At 36.4% G+C, this 23,403-nt stretch overlaps 1 protein-coding gene across 2 annotated transcripts in view; it reads right to left on the reverse strand.

Moving 5' to 3' along the window:
- Positions 1–921: 921 nt before the first annotated feature.
- Positions 922–23,403, reverse strand: part of LOC141294223 (band 4.1-like protein 1) — a 90,874-nt gene continuing 68,392 nt past the window's right edge. The window contains exons 1-9 of one of the 2 annotated variants that reach the window (XM_073826303.1): positions 21,261–22,800; positions 16,729–16,779; positions 15,464–15,793; positions 14,592–14,711; positions 9,431–9,478; positions 7,363–7,458; positions 7,061–7,141; positions 5,705–5,821; positions 922–5,492 (exon numbers count right to left, since the gene is read on the reverse strand). In XM_073826303.1, coding sequence (XP_073682404.1) covers positions 5,714–5,821; positions 7,061–7,141; positions 7,363–7,458; positions 9,431–9,478; positions 14,592–14,711; positions 15,464–15,793; positions 16,729–16,779; positions 21,261–22,781 — 2,355 coding nt within the window. In that variant the 5' untranslated portion in view covers positions 22,782–22,800 and the 3' untranslated portion in view covers positions 922–5,492; positions 5,705–5,713. Of the gene's footprint in view, positions 5,493–5,704; positions 5,822–7,060; positions 7,142–7,362; positions 7,459–9,430; positions 9,479–14,591; positions 14,712–15,463; positions 15,794–16,728; positions 16,780–21,260; positions 22,801–23,403 lie in introns of those variants that run through there. The other variant, XM_073826304.1, reaches the window with a different exon arrangement.

A 23,403-nucleotide genomic window follows, 5' to 3' on the forward strand; every position in this document is an offset into this window, starting at 1 on the left:
TTTACTTGTGCTATCTTTGATTAATATTTTAATTTGTTTGATGATCTGAAACATTAAAATGTGACAAACATGCAAAAAAATCATGAAGGGGGCCCACATTTTTTTACACCACTGTATATATATATATATATATATATATATATATATATATACACACACACACACACACACACACTCATATATGTGTGTATTTTTCCTTTTTTTGTATATTCACCGTAGGTGAATTCAACGTAGGTGTGATTTCTTTTGAGTCTCTGTATGTTTTTAGAGTTTTTTTCTTGCAAAGTAATTACTATATACAGTAAACATTCTCTTTTTGTAACTACATGCACTGGATGCTGTGTTCTCCATGTTTTGATGTAGCGTCTAATGAATGATCTGTAGTGCATATAGTATTGACTAATGTGGGTATGATTTGTAAAATGATTTTGAAGAGTTTGTTTTTTCCCAGAAAAGTCAGGGGTTCTGTGAATTTAGTTTGAACATTTGGATTTGTGTTTAAGGTTTTGAGAAAATGAGTGATAGTTTCAAAAAATGTGTTTTAGCAATTCAGAAAAACTGTAAATATGTTCTGCTTTTGTTTGTGGTATAAACAGGTCTTACTCATTTCACATGTAACAGGGCATTTGGAAAGGAGCACTGAAGGCAGACCAGCAAATATAACCCATTTAAAATTATAAAATGAATGAAATGTGATAACATGCAACACATGAGAGGCATGCTGTAACATGACAGCATAAATGTTATCTGATCTAATCAAAAACATAAGATAAATGTAAGTATATTGTCAATAAAAGACACTTATTAACTTTGTCATATAAAACAATGGTGTTTTAGTAATTAAAAATGAAATCATTTTGTAGTTTGACAATGAATACACAGCAAACATACAAAGCTAAGCTATACATCACCCAATATGATATGACAAGTTCTCTCATGTTTATCACAGTAACAGTCCTTTATTCTATTCACTTAATTGTTTGAAACCTGATGATTTAGACGTCCCCTCCCTTCAACACAAGCAATCACATAGCAACATTGTTTTCTAAAATGAACAGTAGGATTATCTTTTGAGCAGGTCCACAGAAATTCTGCAGATTTTTTTTTTCTGCAGACATTTCCCAAGTGTCTTCCATCCATCAGGAGAACGCAGTGAGAAGTAGTGAATGTAAAGAGACCAAAACCATGGTTAACAGTGACACATGGATGCATATAATCACAGTTTCATCTATAAACATTAATTATTGCAGGAGTATTGACAAGAACAGCTCACATTATGCAATTCCCCTCTGTTTTCTTTTCAAGTTACTGCATTAGAATGCATAGAATATACAATATTTGATGATTGTTTTTTTAAAAGACATGTTTCATGTTTTTATGCTTTTGCTTAGAATATACACATACTGCAGGTCAGATATAATGTTACATTCATACTGCTTTATGGTGACTGTAGAGGTGGAAAACCCAGAAGCTCACATTCAGCCAGCATATAAATATGTCAAAGTTATACAGCATAAAAAAATAACTCACCTAAAATCCAACACATCCTTACATGATAAACATTAAAACAATCAAAAAAAAAAAAAAAAAAAAAACAGTTAATTTTATTGATCAAGCATAATTTCAGTAAGTGGAACAAAACGTTGAGTTGCTTTGTTTACTTCCTTCCAAGGCAAAATCCTGAAACTAATGAATATAAACATAATATAGAAAAGATTTACAACATACTACGATACAATATGAATGTTGCAAATCGTTCCACACAGGAGATTGAGAAATGGATTTAAATAAAGATACTCTAATAAAAATAAAAATACATATTTTTAGTTATTTATAAAACTTTATTATTTAATTTATTCTCTCTATAAGCAACATTTCTTTAACCTCAACCACTATCTTGGATTGGATTTTTTTTTTTCACTTTGCTCATTAAAATGTATTTAAAAATGATTAAAATGGAATTTCCTTCTCTATAAGAGTTGCTTAGAATTCAGCCACATTTACACTGCATGGTTCAAGTGACCAAATTCCTCCCATGTGGCACAGATCAGATTTGTCCCACGACCGTGTAAGCAGGAAAAATCACATGGATTCCGATATTCTCCGATCGGTTTTAGGCCTCATTCATATGTGGAAATAAATCAGATACGAACTGGATACGTGCATTTGCGTCTGCCATGTAAGCGGACAGACTGGATATTCCCCTGTATTCATTTCATTTGTTTGTATTAAATAAAAGGCGATCTAATGCTGAAATCCTGATTCGTTACATTGAAACCACAAAATAAACTGCATACAAACATGTCCCTGCCCATGATATACAAGCACTAATCAACGCATTTGTTTTTAATGAGTAAAAAAACCTAGAAGATGTAACATGCTTAACAAATATCTACCACCTGATTCTTCCTCTTGCAAGCTTTCAGCGTAGTTGTGTTCATTATCACTGTCCTACTGCATTAAAGGGGTCATCGGATGCCCATTTTCCACAAGTAGATATGATTCTTTAGGGTCTTAATCAGACGCTTTCCTTTCAAAAACGAAAGTAATGTTAATCCTCGTGTTTAGCGGCTCAGACTGTCCGGAGCAGCCTCTGTCTCTGTGTAGTCACACCAACATAAAGCTGAGAATCACCTGCTTTTAAAAAGGGGATATTACTTTTAAAATAAAATAAAAAATACCACTTTTATCATTGTAGGTTGGTTGTGTACACAAACTGCCAACCCACATTATTGTTCAAACATCATGTAAAAGTGAGTTTTGCATCCGATGACCCTTTTAAAAGAAATGTAATCACGTTGTCCAAAAAATTGGATATAGTCACAAAATCTGAATTGGACATCAAGACCTGCAGTGTAAATGTGGCCTAAGACAGCAGTGTAATTATTAGGGATGCACCGATACCGCTTTTTTCAATACTCACCCGATACCAATACTTTTATTTTTGCTACTTGTCGATACAGAGTACCTATACCAATATTTTTTTAATTTACCAATAAAATGTTCAAATATTTGGTACAGAAACCAAAAGAATAGGTATCATGTTAGTTGGTTAACCATCACATTATTACAGTTTATTTGCTATAGTTTAGAAAATAGTAATAAAATATGACCAGAACTCAGGGTCCCACTTTACATTAGGCGGCCTTAACTACTATGTACTTACATTTAAATTAATCATTTGGTACAATGTACTTATTGTGTATGTTTTCACATTGTATTTACATATTTTTAAAAACCTTTATGTAATTACATTTGTAAATAATTTCTGTAATTATCACTGTTGAACCAACACTTAAACCTACCCATACCACCAAACCTGTCCCTAACCTTACCCATATCCCACCTTAATAGAAGCAAAAGTGTTTTGCAATGCAATATGACCACATTAAGTACATTTGACTTATTTTTTGATGTAAGTACATAATAGTTAAGGCCACCTGATATAAAGTGTGACCGAACTCAGAGTTAAACTGTGTCAGAACAAATTCAGATTGATATAACTTTCATAGAAAGGTATGTAAAGGATTAAAATCAACCAAAAATTATTCAGACAACTGTTAGTGTGACAATATTTAATAACTTAATGACAGTCTGTAATCTCCTAGGCATGCTGTCAACCAGGTTCATGCAAACTCGAACTTTTTCCCAGACTCGGGCTGAATAATTTTTGGTTCCAATTTTTTTTTAGAAATTTCACTGGTAGTCTACTGTGTGCAGAGATGGGAAGTAACCAAGTACAAATACTTCGTTACTGTACTTAAGTCGAATTTTCAGGTATCTATACTTTACTTCCCTAGTTATTTTTGTGCCAACTTTCTACTTTCACTTCGTACATTTTAGCATGAGTATCTGTACTTTCTACTCCCTACATTTTCAAATCAGTGTCGAGGTTTTTGCATTTAAATATTATGCCATTTCGCAACGCATTTGACCCATCTATGTCAATAATATGCGCCATGCAATGTTTAAATATGCGCCATGAAATGTTTAAAATCGCTGGCAGCAAAAAAGACTCCTGGAGAATGTATTGTAAATTGTGTCTAACAAAACGCCACGAACTTCTGGCATTCAGGGTAGGGTTACTTTATACTTTTATACTTTAAGTATGTTTTAGAGCCTGTACTTTTTACTTTAACTTGAGTAAAAATTTGAGTCAATACTTCAACTTTTACTAGAGTCTTTTTAAACACAGGTATCTATACTTTTACTTAAGTAAAGAATGTGTGTACTTTTGACACCTCTGACTGTATGAAGATTATAATATGTGTGTGCTAAGTGAGCGAACATCAATAAAGATCACACAACAGAAGTGCTCTCTCTCTCTCTCCTACCCCCTACCGTTAAATAACTTGTGCATTGTTTTACTTACTTGTTTCTGACATATCCGACCGAACTACAAACCTTCCAGTAATGTCTGTGAGAAAGGGCTATTTGCTCGACAAGCTCGCACATCTGCACCACTGCGCACTTAATCCACTCTGTGTGCTTTGCTTATAAGCTTGCACTTTTTTACGCACTTGATTATGCATGCAGTGTGGTATCATCGTTTGGTATCGGGCCATTTTAACAAGTATACGAGTACAGGAGCTCAGCATCAGGCCTGATACTAATACCAGTATCGCTATCGGTGCATCCCTAATAATTATCTTTTGAAACAACCTGGTTTTAGAGGGGGTTTGGCCACTTTTCCAGCCTGACCACTAGCTAAAACCAGCCTGACCAGGCTGGGAAACCAGCTACTTCCGGCTTAAACCAGCTAAGACCAGCCAACCAGCCTAGGCTGGTATTAGCTGTTTTTTTCAGCAGGGGTGTAATTCTGCTTTGTTCAGCTGTTTTGATGTGGGGTATACATTCTTTACTTCTTTATTAACTGTTCAGGTGTGGGTATCTTCCAAAATGCTATTGTTCAAACATCCAAAATTGTCGAAGAGATAAATATACATAATTAACAAGCAAACACTTCTGAGAGAAGTCTGAGAGAAGCTGGCCAACTTTTTAAGCTCAACTTCTGTGTCTTTCCATTCTTATACTTTCTCAGGTAATTCCTTGAAAGTCATGCGTGAATAAAAATTCTAAATGGAAGCCCAAATTTGTACAATTTTTTTGGTCCAACTCAAGGAGGAGTCCAAAAAACCTGTGAGCTCAAAAAAGGTCATTCTAATTCTACAACCGCATGAAAACACTTTCAGCATTTGTTTTTAAAAATCCACTCTAAATTAAATGTTAAACTACTGACATTTATACAAGACTGAAGATAACTCAGACTATTGTCGTTATGGTGGAAGTACTCTGAATGGTACAGAACATTGTATTAGCACCAATCTGAGATTGTTACTAAAATGGACAGATTGGAGTTTGATGGCAGAGGACTGGGTGCATTGGTGATTTGTTTTGAGCAGACTGTTCAGTAGCATAAGTAGCACAACTCATTTCAACTAAAATACATAGAACCAGAGCTGATCTTCTGTCCATGTTCAAAACAGCATCGTCTGATCAAGAGAAAGAGAGAGATGGGCCACATTTGAGTCAAGCTCAGAAACATGCAATTGTTTTACAATACATTAAAATTAATTTTACTTCATTTCACTTTACATTTACCATGATGTTCAAATATCACCTTTAAATACAATAAGAAATTCTTGATTGAAGTTGTAGAAATGTAATCATCTTTAATAACCAAAGTACTGTATGTTTGCTGTACCTCATATGTTCAATGTTTCTCTTCATAAGAAGAGTCAGTTTCCCTGACCACTATGGCCTTGGTCACCAGCATATCCGGGTGCTGTTGCTTGGCCTCCTGTATTGCCATCGCGAGAGCCTGCAAAAAGTTTTAATGACAGTAAAGTGATTTTAATGTAAATGTACCATTACGTTATTTGCTGACCTACATAGTATGCCAGATTAGGTTTAGTGCTTCCCAAATCATACTAAATTTAAAAGAAAGTTTTTGGTTCATTTTATACTAGTAGAAGAAAATTAAGAAAAAAATAAATAAAAGGTGGATGTGGTTTAGCAACCTGGCCGTTGCCTTTCGTTAGTCAGGGTAAACAATCATGAAAGGGATCTGTGGTATCAACATTTATTTACTGTATAGTAAAATTTACCAGCACTGGTCTTCTGGCTTCTTTAAGTTTTAAAGAGATAGTTCACCCAAAAATGAAAATGTGATGTTTATCCGCTTACCCCCAGGGTATCCAAGATGTAGGTGACTTTGTTTCTTCAGTAGAAAACAAACATTTTCAACTCAAACCGTTGCAGTCTGTTAATCATTTAATGGCAGTGGATGGGCACCAAACCTTTGAAAGTAAACAAAAACATGCACAGACAAATCCAAAGTACACCCTGCGGCTGGTGACGATACATTGATGTCCTAAGACACGAAACAATCGTTTTTTGCGAGAAACTGAACAGTATTTATATAATTTTTTACCTTTGATATACAGCCATGTCCAACAACTGTCCCGAGCGTGTGCTCAGCATCCGGTGCGTTACATTTGTACGCACTCTGGCGTAGTATACGCAAACGCCGGAAGCGATCTGTCGCGTGTATACGACACTCATTGTTTACACAGTGCACAGAGATTGTGGGTATAGCAGCTATTCAAAATGGTAATTACTTGCGCTTATCCTTCCGATTTTCCCTTCCGGCGTTTGCGTACACTACGCCAGAGCGGGTACACATGAGTTGGACATTGCTGTGTATCAAAGGTAAAAAATTATATAAATACTGTTCAGTTTCTCGCAAAAAATGATCGTTTCGTGTCTTAGGACATCAATATATCGTCACGAGCCGCAGGGTGTAATTTGGATTTGTCTCTGCATGTTTTTTTTTACTTTCAAAGGTTTGGTGCCCATCACTGACATTGACTAACAGACTGCAACGGTTTGAGTTAAAAATCTTTGTTTGTGTTCTACTGAAGAAACAGTCACCTACATCTTGGATGCCCTGGGGGTAAGCAGATAAACATCAAATTTTCAATTTTGGGTGAACTATCCCTTTAAGAAATACATACTTGACCATCACTATACGTACATTACATACACATGTCTTGCTTACCTGATGTTGATCCACATCATCATCTCCTGTTATGATGATCCTTTTTTCAATCCTGGTCTCTGCATAACCTCCTTTTACTGTCTGAAACCAGTTAAAAACACTAAAGAGCTTAATATCCAACAACATCAGCTGCCACTTTGATAGTCTTTCACCATCAACCTCTGTATATTTAAAGCTTTAAATTAAAACGAATTCATGTTTGCAGAGAAAATGACCTATCTATTCATAATGCATTCGTAATTTATTATTAAAGTTATGTCAAGCTGGATGTTAATGGTGTGTTAAAACTCAAGGTCTCTTACCTTGGTCACTTGAGTTGTGGTTGCTGAGGTGATGCTTTCTGTAGTGACGGTGAGAGGAGAAGCAACAAAGTCTGCTTCTAAACTGTTTGACCTTACCTGAAATACAACACATATTAAATAAATAAATACATACATACAGATTTACATATATAAATAAATAGCTAGCATGTTACGTATACATACAGTTTACAATTAGTAAACCAGTATTCAGACCCTTTGTCCAGATGCATCTAATTTCCAAGGCACCCAAAGCTGGCCATCCAGAGCAATCAGGGTAGAAGGGTCTTTTTAGAGAATGTGAAAACCCAACCTTTGTTTGATGCTCCAGCATCATCAAATATCTCTAAATACAGCATTACCAGCTTCACTTTTCATAAACCAGATTGACTTTATTTCTAAGATTAACAGAGTTTTAGATGTTGATGTAATAGTTATGGCGATAAGTGTTTGCTTTAGTTGTGAAATTTGACTCTTGATTCTTGACGTTGTTCTGATCTCATCCAATCTATGCTATTAATTTCATATTAGACTGTAGTAATGCGTTGCAACCGAATAAAACTCAGCGGTGTTGTAATCAGATAATCTGAATTTCTTTCTTAATTTTTAAAACACATTGTTTACAAATCACTTTAACCCTGTAAGACCTGAGGGTAAAATGACTACAATTCTAACTTAACATGCTACTTTCAAGTGCAAGGTGTCATTGTTTTCAGAAAACAAATGCCTTAATATATATATATATATATATATATATATATATATATATATATATATATATATATATATATACAGTCAAGCCTGAAATTATTCATACCAAAATGCAAAATAAACAAATTTAAAGCATACCCATACACCGAAAAGAAATCTTTTTAGCAATTCAAAACTAAATCTACTGACAGACTTGTCAAAAAAACTGTACAGTGTTTAATATAATTTAAATCTCATTTGTCAAAATTAAACTGCATTAGGTGAACATAAACTGTGTGCATAATTATTAGGAACGTTAATATTCTGGTCATATTTTTTTCCAACCACATTTTACCAATCCCAAACCACATCCATCCTAATAACTACTATTAATTTTATATTTAATAATTTATAAGTGACATATAATTGTCCATGAAGCCTGGGAGTGAAAACTCCTTATATTCAGGTGTGCAGAATTATTAGGCACATTTTCTTTTACAGATAAAAAAAGCCAAAAAAAAAAAAAAAAAGATTTTCTGCCAATCTTATGATTGGCATTTATCCTCCAGAATCTGGCAGTAAGTTTCTACAAGAGGATGTGGTGGTGGTCCTTCAAGAGTGACTCTTAACTGATCTGTCTATAAAGCCTATAAAAACAGTCTCCATGTATTTCACAACACTTCAGAATGTTATTCTTATTAATTGAGGGTCATTGTTTAGGATTTTTTGCCCAAGCAAAGTCTCTGAGAACCTGACACATTGCACTTCTGGAGACTCAAGGTAGGTGCAGTTTTGGAAAACGGTGGCGCTGGAGACTAAATGGTTCCTGATGGTTTCATATCTAATTCTTAACATTAATTCTTACTTTTTTTGCAATTAACATGCATCTTTTCTCCTCCACCTGTTTTTTTTCTGACAATGCAGACGCAACAAGTGTTTTTCTGTCCGGTGGTCATGTCTTAACTTTGCAAATTCCAGTATTGCATTAGTATTGCATCCTTCTCATGGGCATTTAATAATTTTTGACTTTTCAGTCTGAGATAAATCTCTTTTTTGGCTCATTTTATCTGTAAAAGAAAATGTGCCTAATAATTCTGCATACCTGAATATAAGGAGTTTCCAGCCTTCATGGACAATTATATATCACTTATAAATAATTAAATACAAAATGAATAGTAGTTATTAAGATTGATGTGGTTTGGAACTGGTCAAATGTGCTTGGAAAAAATATGACCACAATATCAATGTGCCTAATAATTATGCACACATTGTAATATCTGTATTACATCTGTACTGTATCAGCCACCTCTATACATCAGAATCGGCCATTACAAAAAAAAACATACAATTATTTGGGAAGTGATTGTGTGCACAGACTCACAGGGCTCTCGTTCTCTTTTGCCTCTTTAACTCTGCTCTCTTCCAGTTTCTGCAACAAACATGAGAAGAGAATCAAGAAGTGCCAAGGTAATACACAGTTAAGAGCAATAAAAGCTGAAAATACAGTCTCTTTGCCACCAGATCCAGCATCATAGCAGCTGGCAGTGAAGTACTAATTTCAGCCCATGTATGAATTATACAGGTAAACATAAAAGAACCAGCTTTTAGACTGCTAAAAGACTAAAGAAACATTATCAGCTTTTCTTGCATATTACCACCCACTGCTACTTATACCTGTGAAGGATTTAAGAACAGACATAATAGCAAAATATTTGGGAGAGCACTGTTTGACTATATTGTATTGCAATAGGCACAAAGAAAGAAAGAAAGACAGAAAGAAAGAAAGAAAAGAAAGAAAGAAAACAAGTAAGTGTAGCTAGAAAGTTTTAACTTTATGCAACACATAATAAAGAAAAACACAGTAAAATACCACATATGTTTTTTTATTTTATTTGGTCACTTGATAAACTGATTCACATTTTACCAGTTTAATTTGTTAAATAATATAACATAACTAATTATTTATGTAGTAATATTTTATATATTACAAATATTATGTTTTAATCTTATATTGTTTTTTATTTACATCATATATGTATACAACAATGTATAAATACACTAGCAAAAATAATGCTTCTTATAAAACACAGCTTGCATAAAGATAACTGGCCTACTCACATTGTGGAGGACCAAGTTCAGTACACACCTTATTAATAAATCATATAACATTTATAGACAAGCATAATATACCCCAAAATATGAACGCAACGCACTTTCATGTTAAACATTTTTCATGGGGTAGAACGTGGCTTAATGGAAAAAGATAAAGTTAAATATATATTTACATATATATATATACACACACACACACACACACATGCAAGCAGATGTGGACAGAATATGAATACAATGTGCTGAGTTGCACGTTCAACGTTTTGAAGTGCTTAAATTCTGCTTGTTGAAATCTTTTTCATCCACTTTCCTTAAAATAATTTCTAATCTGAATATTTAGATGTGCTTGTCCATATTCTGGGATATATTCTGCTTGTCTGGTATGCTTTATTAATTAGGTGTGTACTGAACCTGGTCCTCCAGACTGTTGTACGCCAAATTACTTGTATTTTAGGATTAATAAAGAAATCACAGCCTAAACCCACCAGAAAGCCAGAGGGTCTTACAGCAGACCTGCATGACAAAGTATATAAATTGAGAACCAAAAGATGTGCAGTTTTAGTCCTTGGGATTACTGAGGGATGATGGTTTGTGGGAAATATGTTAACTAATTAAAATTATAAGTACAAATTATTGTGAAAGAAGAATGTTTTGAAATAAAAAATTTTATGCATTTTGAAAATATTTCAATTCCAATCATGTAATGAAAATTATTTAAAAATATTGAGCAAATTAAACTAGTTTAATCACACCATGTCTGTCCAACTGAAGGCCCAGTGATTCAAAAACTCACTCAAAACATTAAAGACATTCATTTGTCACCACCTACTGGCATAAAGATGTAATCACCAGAAATTGCCACTGATGAGTGAATTATCGGAGCAAATCTTTTAATGAACAAATTCAAATTCGTTTAGTAAATCATAGTTTCAATTTAGTAAATCATAATTCAATTTTTTTTTCTTGTAATTATGACTTAAGGATATGTGCATCCCACCAGGACATTCTTACCATTCAATAATGATAAACCGTGGTTTACAGGGTGTCTTGCCAAAGAGGATGCTTCCAGAAGTGGGAATAAAATCTTGAATAACCAGGACAGGAACAGACTAACAAAGGAGACCAGAGTTACTAAAAAGAACTACTCTGAAAAGCTGAAAACAGAGCTTTCAGTATGGACTGGTCTGAAGAACATCACCATGTACAAGACACCACCCCACAGTCTGTGGAGAATCAACAACTGGCTGACGATCTCAATGTGTTTTGTTGCCGATTTGAAAAGGCCAGACTCACACCTGACTCCAGCTCTGATCTGCACTTAACACATTCACCTACCCACCCCCAGCAACCCTCCTCAATCCCTTCCCCACCAATCAACCTGCGCTTAAGGTCTGTGTAGAGGATGTGAACTGGGTCTTTAGGAAGCAGAAATCTAAGAAAGCTTCAGGCCCAGTCGGTGTTTCACCTGCCTATCTAAAAGAATCAGAATCAGAATGAGCTTTATTGCCAGGTATGTTTATACATACTAGGAATTTGTTTGTTTCCATACTAGGAAAAGTCTGTGCTGACCGACTGGCACCTGTCTTCACACAGATCTTTAACAGATCACTGAAGCTGTGCTTAGTTCCCTGCTGCTTCAAATGTTCCACCATTATTCCAGTTCCCAAAAAGCCCAAAATCACTTGACATAACGACTACAGACCGGTTGCTCTCACATCTTTGGTCATGGCATTTGAGAAACCTAAAGGACATCACTGGACCCTTGCTGGATCCTCTTCAGTTTGCCTACAGAGCAAACAGGTCTGTGGATGACGCAGTAAACATGGGTCTGTATTACATCCTGCAACACCTTGACAAAGCTGGGAATTATGCAAGGATCTTATTTGAGGACTTCTGTTCGGCCTTCAATACCATCATGCCTGACCTTCTCTCAGACAAACTGACACAGCTCTCCGTGCCCACCTCCATCTGTCAGTGGATTACCAGCTTCTTGACAGACAGGCAGCAGCTAGTGAGGCTAGGTAAACTCACATCCAAGACTATTACAATTAGTACTGGCACCCCTCAAGGATGTGTTCTGTCCCCACTGCTCTTCTCCCCGTACACAAATGACTGCACTTCAAAGGACCCCTCTGTCAAGCTTCTGAAGTTTGCGGACGACACTACAGTCATAGGCCTCATCAAGGATGGAGATGAGTCTGCCTACAGACAGGAGGTTAAAGAGTTGGCTGTCTGGTGCAGTCTTAACAACCTGGAGCTAAATGATAGTGGACTTCCGGAGGAACCCCCCTGCACTTTCCCCACTCACCATCATGGATAGCACTGTGGCTGCAGTAAAGTCAGTTTAGATTCCTGAGTATCAAAATCTCTCAGAACCTGAAGTGGAAAAATCATATTGACTCTATAGAGAAAAAGGCCCAGCAGGGGCTATATTTCCTCTGCCAGCTGAGGAAGTTCAACCTGCCACAGGAGAACTGCTGAAACAGTTCTACTCGGCTATCATTGAGTCTGTCCTATGTTCATCTATAACTGTTTGGTTTGGTTCAGATACCAAAACAGACATCAGAAGACTTAAACAGACATTTAGCACTGCTGAGAGGATTATTGGTACCAAGAACCCTCCAAAAACTTTACATGTTCAGAGTGAGGAAAAGGGCTAAGAAATTCACTCTGGACTCTGGAATTGTTGCCCTCTGGCTGATGCTATCGAGCACTGTGCACCAACACAGCCAGACACAAGAACAGTTTTTCCCCCCAGGCCATATACCACTTGAATAACACATAACTGCAGTACTGCTCATCTGTAAATAACTCAACAAACTTTCATCAGTATATAGCACACATGCACATTCACAGGTCTATGTCCATTTTTTGTATATACAGACAGTGTTGGAAAACTGCCGTTCGGCCTAGTTTCTAGAAGGGAAGGCATCATGTTCTGCTTCAGAATGTAGAGTACATATTGGAATCCATGTTTCCCTCAATCAGCTGCAGCTCCCCAGTACTAGCGGCATTTAAGCAGCCCCAGACCATGATGCTAAGACCACCATGTTTGACTGTAGGCAAGACACAATTTTCTTGGTACTCCCACCAGTGCATCGCCACACATGCTGGACATCGGCTGAGACAAACAAGTATATCTTATAGTCTCATCAGACCACAGGACATGGTTCCAGTAATTCATGCTCTTGGTTGTCTTCAGAAAACTGTTTGTGGGCTTTCTTGTGAGTCAGTTTCAGATTACTTCTGCAACCTTTAAAGCAATGCTGGCAGCACTCATGCATGTTTTTTTGAAGCCAGGTTCTGCACCTGATGCATAGAATGAGTGCTCAACTTCGTTGATCGGCCCTTGCAAGGCCTGTTCTGAATGGAACCCATCTTGGAAAACATCTATATGACCCTGACCACTGTAGTGTAACTCGGTTTCAGGGTGTTACTGAACCTCTAATAGCCTTGGCCATCTTTGTGGAGAGCAACACTTCTAATTATCAAATCCTCAGAGAGTTCTTTGCCATGAGATGCCATGTTGACAATCCAGTGGTACTTAAAGAACCTAATTGTAACTGCTCTAATACAAGATGCACAACTTTGTATGGTCCTGTCAAGCAGACAAAAACATTAACATGATGAAAAGAACATGTGGCTTTGCATGGTTGAACAACATAATGCTGTTATCACTTAGCGTGTACCAGGTATTTTGACAATAATGGCTGTATGTTGAGTTATTGAATCTATACTCTTTTATTCATAAGTGAATCTCTTATTCATAAGCCAAAATGTTTTAATTCACAGCCTTCTTTTTCATATGTCATAACTGAAAATTGATGCATTTCTTAAATCTCTTAGTTTACTCTCTTAATCCCTCTTAGTTTAGTTAAAAAATTGTGACAGATTATTTAAATATTATAATGGCTGTTTTGGTAATACCACTGATGCATAAGGTTTTCCTTCAATGTATGTGTTAATGTTAATATTATTCCTGTTTATCTATGTATTTATTTATTTGTTAGTTGTCTTTATCTATTTAAATTTGTATGTGAAGCTTTACAAGGTATGATGTGTTTGTGTGTGTGTGTTTTCTTCCTTGTTTTCCTGTAGAGGTTATATCTGTCTTTTATGCATCTATTTATTATTTTATGCATAATTTAAAAAAAAGACAAAAAAACTTTGAACAATGGAGGTAACCGGTAAACGCAGGTTTCATGTGCTACACAGACATTGAGTGAAAAAGCAGACATGGTAATTCATATTGGTATTTAAATGACAGTAGATTTTGCGAGCCCTTTTGCGCCTTATTTTTTAGGTTAGTATTTACTGCAATTTTATGGATTTTCATAGCAAATTTAGCAACTGGAGTATAGCAAATCCATGACTTTCAGTATGAATATGTATTCAGTAAAGAAGGAATGGTATTATAGTTATATTCTTACATGATCAGAGTTGTCTTTGACAGGGGTCTCAGAGCCATTAGAATGCAGTTCCATTTTAACTTCTTTTCTCAACATCTGGGCTGCACTCACTGCACTGGGTTCTTTCTTGGCGACAGGGGGCTGATGAATAAAAAAGGACAAGAATTGTTTCATTAGTATGTGGGGTTTACAATATACCTGCTTAGCACTTGTTTTTGTTACAAACAGCAATATTATATAATACAGATAGTACTATTACAAATAGCACTATTAAGTAAAATAATAATAAAATAAAATAAAAATGGAGGTAATGATCTACACATATGCATTAATGACACTTTTCAGATGATGCCAAAAATGTGCTTTGCATTCAACACATTTTTATTCCACAGTAAAACAGAGGAGGTTCAATACAAAATGTTTAATTCTTTTTAGCCAGTTTATTTTTATTCTTTTCCATAACAATTAGTCTGGTATTTTTTTATTGTTTGTTTGTTTTAGTTTAGTCTTTTTTTTGTGTGTGATGGGACAATTCCACAATTATAATAAATTAAATTCTAATCCAAATGTTTGAAATGGATTTACTATTCCTAATGCAATATTCACTTCAAAAAAATCTCCTCCAATACAAAACCATGATGGAACTGGTGTGGATGACTTTTTGATTTGGTAATGTCCTGTTATGAAATAAAAATAAACACAATGAAGAATTAAAAAGAATTGAAATAACAAATCCAAATATGTTACCAAAACATAAATTATATTCATTGACAGAAAAAAGGGACAAAACAATTTGCAAAATGATAATGTAGTTTACAATATGAAATGAATGGCACAATTCTGTAGATCTCTTCCTCTCTTGACCTGTTTATGGAATACAAACTCGCCCTTACAGGTTCTGTATCTTGATGACCATGACCTTCGAGGAAATCTTCTCTTCCAGGTGATGCATCTTGCAATTTCATGTGACAAGTGGAGTGAGACCTGGGAGTGCTGTCAAAACTCTCTCCTTTGTCCTTGTCAACCAGCGTAGTCATGCCTCTAGAAAATTCCTCCATGCCACTGTGTAAGTCCATAATGACAGTGAAATCCACCTCAGCTTCCAGGCTTGAAGTAGAGCTGACAGTCATACTTGAACATTTCCTCTCAATGGCCAGATAGGTGTCCTTCAAACCAGCAAGCTCACGATTATAATCGTCCTCCAGGGCAGAGTGAGGATGCTGCTGTTGAAGAAAGAAAAGGGGCAGCATTTTTCTTCATCACATATGAATGAAATAATGATGAAGATACGATGACGTGCTTTTGAGCTTTTGGTCATGCTTGAGTGAAATGATCCAGTGCAGTGATCCAGTCATGAGATCAGATATGTTGATCCATTCTGTTCTCACAACAGGTCAAAATAATTATAGTGTTTGCGGAAGGCATACAACGATTAATATTTTATCACGATAATTGCTGACGAATTTGGTCACAATAAACCAGTACTGTAATATCACAATACACAAAAATGTAGGCTATAATGTAAAGAAACGTTTCGATTAAAGTTTAAAACAATACAACTACAAGATTAATAAAGAAGCACATTTTTAAATGATATATACATATAATTTCTGCACTTGTATGTTTTAGCCTAGATTAAAATGTAAGAATGTGTTTTATACAGTATTATAAGTGACATCTAATGTCAGAGAGTGAATTAGCATTTTCATTTAGCCCATGTGCCATTTTTGTTTAAATATTTTAACCATTTAATGGAAAAATAAGCTAATGTGCATTCTAAAAAAATAAACAATTAAGATAATAAGGCATCTGGAATTATTCACAGCATTTTGTGCCCACAATAACAATCCATTGCATGCTCATTACAGCAACATAGTCAACCAAATTGCCAAATACCAGCATATGATTTTGATCTGGGTCACTTTTATAAAAGATAACACAAACAACAGCAACAACAACGGCCAGATATCATTCTAATTTTCTATTAATGCTGATCACTGATGGCACAGCAAGCGCAGTAAATTACCACTTGGAACATATAGAAGCATTCAAAAGCATGTTTTAATATTGTTATATTGATGTTAGAGGAGCACGAGTAGAAAATTAAGTGTTTTTTAAAAAACATGCAAGAACATGCAAACTGTGTGAAATGAGACACCTTAACATCATATTGTGGGTCTTCAAGAGAAGAAGTAGCGGACAGGGGCTCCTGAAAAAGGAAAACCAGAACAAGAAAGAGAGAGAAGCAGTATAAAGTTAGCTCTGTTATTGAAGCAACACACCAGGAAAGAAAGATATACATTGCATCCTAAACACACACACGGATTTAATTAACTTTGTAAGTGACTATAAAGTCCTCTAATTTCTAAAATGTGACTCTTGGCCTAAATTTTAGATAAGAACATCACTATCTATTTTAACATAAATAAACCAACCGGTTTTAAAAGGAATGTTTAAATAATCAAAGAATTAGGTTTAATTGTGAAGTTGAACTTTCAGCATCTGATGAAGTAACAAATAAAGGAAAAGAAGAGTTGTTTAACTGCAGAGTTTTCAGCAATATCCATTCTGTGTTGTTGTTTTAAGCACTTTTACTATGGCGGGGGTGAGAGAGGTGAAAAGGAAAAAAAATAAAGAAGAAGAGGAGGTTAAAACAAGCACAAACAGCACTACTCACACAAAGAGTATGGAAAACTTGACTCAGAACTGATGCCAACAGAGTTTGATGTTAGCAATAGGTAACTGCTGTGCAGATCGATCAACATTTGACCAGTTAGAAATTTTGTCCGATTTGAGATGGCACCAACGCCACTGACGCCAATGCAGGAGCTTTGACGATGACACAGTTGTTTCACAACTGGCCAGATTCACAGCATGACAATGATCATGTGTGTTTCAGGTATATTTTAAAATGTTCAATTCCAATAATCACAAATCTGTGTTTTTAGAACAGTAAAAACTTTTTTTTACTGTAGCCGCAATGTTATATTGAGTCACGTTTATCATAAAATACTGATAAAAGCATATATACCCCCACTTTATTAGTATTTAAATACAGTCAAGCCCGAAATTATTTATACCCCTGGCAAATTCTGACTTAAAAGTTACTTTTAACCAGCAAGTTTTTTTGATTAGAAATGACACAGACGTCTCCCAGAAGATAATAAGACATCATTGTGAAAAAAATTATCACTCATCTTTTATTTACATTTGAACAAAAAGTGGCATGTCCAAAATTATTCATACTCTTCTCAATAATCAATAGAAAAGCCTTTATTGGCTATTACAGCAATCAAACGCTTCCTATAACTGCTGACCAGCTTTTTGCACGTCTCCACTGGTATTTTTGTCCATTCATCTTTAGCAATGAGATCCAACTCTTTCAGGTTGGAGGGTCTCCTTGGCATCACCCTGATCTTTAGCTCCCTCTACAGATTCTCAATTGGATTTAAGTCAGGACTCTGGCTGGGCCACTGCAAAACGTTAATGTTTTTGTCTGCTAACCATTTCTTCACCATTTTTGCTGTGTTTTGGGTCGTTGTCGTGCTGAAATGTCCACTGGTGCCCAAGGCCAAGTTTCTCTGCAGGCTGCCTGATGTTGTTGTTGAGAATTTTGATGTATTGCTCCTTTTTAATGGTGCCTTTTACTGTGATTAGGTTCCCTGGTCCACCAGCTATAAAAAACCCCAAAACATTAGGTTCCCACCACCATGTTTGACAGTGGGGATGGTGTTCTTAGGGTTGAAGGCTTCTCCTTTTTTTTACGGCAAATGAAGGCTACATCATTGTAGCCAAACAATTCAATTTTTGTTTCATCTGACCATAAAACAGAAGACCAGAAGTCTTCTTTGTTGTCCAGATGAGCATTTGCAAAGGCCAAGCAGGCTTTTGTGTGCCTTATCTGGAGAAGTGGTGTCCTTCTTGGTCTGCATCCGTGGAACCCAGCGGTGTGCAGTGTCCGTTGGACTGTCTGCCTTGAGATGTTGCCACCAGCAGAGCCCAGATTCATCAGGATGGCCTTGGTGGTGATCCTTGGATTCTTTTTTATCTCTCTCACTATCCTCCTGGCCAGCACAGGTGTCACTTTTGGCTTCCGACCACGTCCTCTGAGATTTTTCACAGTGCAGAACGTCTTGTATTTTTTAATAATAATTTGCACTGTAGCCACTGGAACTTCAAAACATTTAGATATGGTCTTATAGCCCTTTCCTGACTTATGAGCAGACACAATGCGCAGCCGCAGGTCCTCAGTGAGCTCCTTTGTCTTAGCCATGACTGTCCACAAACCAACAGCAGAGAGCTTCTGTTTTTCACCTGTTGAGTTGATTAAAACAGCTGTTCCCAATGAATCAGGGTAATTAGGATGCTTTAGAACAGCTTAGACTATTTGGAATGGTATAGAACTTTGGATTTTCCCATAGACTGTGACACTTTGCAAAGGGCATGAATAATTTTAGACATGCCATTTTTTGTTCAAATGTAAATAAAAAATCGTCTTATCTTTTGGGAGAAGTCTGCGTCATTTCCGGTCCCCCCAAAAAAAAAACTTGCTGGTTGAATAAAAGTAACTGTAAGTCAGAATTTGCCAGGGGTATGAATAATTTCGGGCTTGACTGTATGTTAGCTTGCTGTATTAAGCAGTATATAAAAAGTGTTTCTGTTGCTCATGAAAATGTTTCTGAAATGTCTATGTATTTGAGAAATTTTGCAATTAATTCACATCTGTGATAGAGTATGCAAACACAGTGCGAGCGTCACTAACAGGAGGAGAAAGTGTCCAACTTGATGGCTCTGATTTCAACTCTGCCCCCGACTGCTCTCAGCTAATCTTGTTGACCTCCATCTACAGCCATGGTTCAAGTCAAACACACCTAATGTTAAGCTAATAGTCTCTGCGCCAGTGCATCGTGGGAAAGATACATGCAAAGCTGTTTTAAAAACTTGGATGAATAAATGTTTTTTAGAAGGCAGCAAAATTATCATGTTAAATTAGGTTAGCACATTAAATAATTAAATTAATGTTGTCGTTATTTTTTTTTATATTAAGCGCATTACTAGGCATTACTTGGCGAGTGATTAAAACAAGCATAACAGTATGAATTGGTTGTAATTATTCAAGTTTTGGATCAGTGCTAGTAAAAAAAACAAATTAAAGGTAAACAAACTGACAGTCATGCTTATAGTGACAGAAGATCCACAGCCAATAAAGAAATAAAGGCCAACATGCTGTAAAATGACCAAGCAAATGATGGTGAGCCTCCTCTGGAGCTAGAAAGGTCAGAGCTTCCCCAGAGTGGAACTGCTCGGACCAGCCCCTCAAAGTCCAAAGGTACTGAAGCAAGGGACCAGGATAATTTTAAGCAAATTTATTGCTAAAGCCCTCTAAGACCTTAAGTCTTGGCAGGTATAACCTTTCCCTAGCCTAACCTTCAGATGGATTGGTCCACTAGTTAAATCTAAAGGGAACAAGTACCTACTTAATGTGACATGTGCATTCACAAAGTGAGTGGAATATCTCCCAGCTCGAAATGACTCTGTAAATACTACAGCTGATTAATCTTGCTAATTAATCACGTTTAACAAAGGGGGCTACACCTCTCTGTAGATTCAGATCGAGGTACTCACTTCACAGCCATGGTCATGGATGAACTAGAAAATGTTGGGTGTCCAGGTAAAACACATTTCCTACCATCCTCAGTCCTCAGGGCAGGTAGAGAGATCAAACCACAATATTGTAGGGATGCTGGGGAAGTACATTTCAGCTAACAGAAAGGACTATGATGTAAAACGGCCCCTGGTCTTAATGGCAATTAGGTCCACACCTCATAACTCCACAGGTGTAACACCATTTGAAATAATGACAGGACGACAGATGACACTCCCTCTGCATCTTCTCTACCAACCTGAAGATGTCAGCATATACAATGCGCACCAGTATGTGGCAGATCTGAGGGCTGACCATAAACAGACATTTGCATGGGTGCAAGAACACTTGGAGAAAAGTGCTGAGGGCAGGAAAAGCATGCTATGATCAGAAGGCTATCTCTTCAAGTAGGAGACAAGGTGATGTATTATAACTTCACTAAACCAGTGGGTGTTCCAAAAAAGTTTCTCCCAAAATGGTCCGGCCCTCATGAGAAAACTATCCCCAGTAGAGATCTCCAAAGGAAGAAGGTCCCCTAAGTACAAGTGGATCCACTTCAATCAGATTAAGTCTTACAAACCCTACATAAGAATACAACGGAGTGAGAATGTCATAGGGCATGCTCAGTTAGACACAATCCACATGCTTAAACAGCTACAAAAATCACCATAACACAGGAGGAATTAAAGGGTGTTTGATGCTCAAAGTGCTTCCTTGATACATTGCTGACAACCACATCAGCACTGTGTTCACTTTTCTCAGTTGGTATTTCTACAGTTATCAGCATTAGCATATCCACTTTGAGGAAGCATGTAGAAGGTTTACAAAGGGAAATGCCTGAGATACAAGAGAAAATGTATGTACCACACACTCTGGATTGCAGTACTAAAATTCAATTAACACTGGTAGCAATACTGGTCATCTCCTATGCAGAATAGCATTTTTTATTGAACCCGTCATGCAGCATTCATTATAATCAATCTGAAGTTCATGCAATACTTGTTTTCCATTGACTGAAAATTTAAAGAAATGTTATATTGATTTACCGGAAGGTTCTTTTTGTTGGCTTCAAGAGTTGGGTCTTTGCTGACATTGCGACTATTGCGCAGAAAGAGACCTGATTCTCTTGCTTTCTTTGTTTTGACTGGAGGTGTTGGAGGGGCATTTTTTTGGTTGACTGTGGTTTTTGAGATGTGAAGATCTGAAATCTCCTCATCAGTGTGCAGATCTCTGTGGACTATTCTGCTGGTCTCATTTGTAGTGTCTTCATTCCGTATACCCCCTTTTTTTGGTGAACTCGATTGATGCTCCGAGCACACACAGGTGACCTTGATTGCTGAAGATGATTCCTGACTTGTATTAGCTTTCACTAGATTTGTGGTGTGGTTTGCTTGGGGATAGCTAGTGTCCCTGCTCTCCAAGTTACAAGGGTCAAAGTGTGTCACAACAGATTCATTCATACTGTATCTTTTAAAGTTTCTTTTTATTAGTTCAGAGCCTTGTCCGATATCTAGGTCATCTTTGTAGCCTTCGCTCCTCACTCTTTCAGCTTTTAATGGAACAATTCTTGTTATATCTGTTCTTGCATGCCCAGTAACTCTCTGGCTGGTCTTTCTTAGTTCCAAGGCCAGTTGGATTTCGGCAGATTCATCCAGTTCAAAATTGCTTGTCTTTTTTTCAAGACCCAACTCTTTCATTTCTTTCTTCTTTGCTTTCCCAGATTTTGTTTCGTTCTCGCTATTATCAATCATGATGACTTTCATGACTTCAAATCTATTATCAGTCTTGACACTTTTCAGTTCATCTTTGCTAGAACTACTGACTGAATCTTGTTTTTCTTGTTTGTCTTCAGTGTTCATAATCTTTACTTCAGTGGACTGCTCTTGACATTCTACAAACTTTCTTGCATCATGCAAACTATCATGCATCATTTTTGCCCCCTGATTGGGAATCTGCAATTCATTTTCCATTATTCTGTCAAACTCTGTGTTTTCTTCAAGCAGTGTTGCAGTATATGTATTTGTGGCTGGCTGATTTAGCTTTTCAGCCATTGGTGATGACCATGTATCTGTTGTGGAGTTGATATTTTCAGGATGACAGACTACAGTCTCCTTTATAAGTTGAGTATTGTTGTCCTCATCAGACTCTGCACTATCAGGTGTGATGTTTGAACCTTTGGCTTCTGTCTCATACACAAAGTCCCTCGACTTCTTCAAGTTTAAGCTTTGAGGTCTTTTCTCTCTTCTGACTTTATGTTGGGAGCTCTCCTCTATGATGTCCGTAATGGTATTCTTCTTGTTTTTAGGTCGAGACTCAGCAAGCGCTGCAGGCTCTTTTTTCGATATAATCTCAGTTTTGACATCTTCCCCTGTGATATTTTCCATCAGTAATATTTCTGAGGATGCAAAAGTCTTCATGTGCATTTGAGTTTCATCACTGTCCTTTCTCATTAGCTCCATGTGTGTCATCTTGGATGTTTCCTGTTGTCCTGTCTCCTCCTTTAGAAGGGGATCAATGACCAGAGGAGATGAAGGTGTACTAGCTTTGCACTTTCCTTTCTCCTCCATTTCATAGTCGAGCAACACCCATTCCTCAGAGCCCTATTTAATCATATAGATTAAAATTGTTAGTTATCTAACTTGTCATCAAATCAGTAACCATTAGTGAATTTTAAATGTCAAAGGAACCTCAAGTGAAGTTACTAGAGTCTTCTGGATGAAGCCCTCCACCGAGAGGCTGTTGACAGGTTCCCCTACCCCTGCACCAACAGCCTCCTGATAGATGGCCAGGTCCAAGAAAAAAAAGAGCATTAACCAAAAGTTATCTTATATTATAAACATTTAAAGAGTAATTTAAGATGTATAAAATATAAAGACAAAAGAAAATGCTACACAAATAAAATTATTATAAAGAAAAGGATTTAACACACACATAGTAACAAACATGAACACATAAATCAGCATCATGAAAATGATAGAAGCAATAATGACAAAAATAAAAATACAATAGGCACAACAAAAGGCATGAACAAAGTGGAGAACTGAATATTACAAATTTATATTGTTAAAGCAACATGACATACATCTCAAATCCTCAAATGTCAGCAGACAACAGTTAGTTTGGTAATAAACACTAAACCCACAAAAATGCTCCAAAAGGTATAACAACTGAACTGACATTAAGGATTTT

The sequence above is a fragment of the Garra rufa genome, chromosome 20 (genome assembly GCF_049309525.1).
Source record: "Garra rufa chromosome 20, GarRuf1.0, whole genome shotgun sequence".
Classification (NCBI taxonomy): domain Eukaryota; kingdom Metazoa; phylum Chordata; class Actinopteri; order Cypriniformes; family Cyprinidae; genus Garra; species Garra rufa.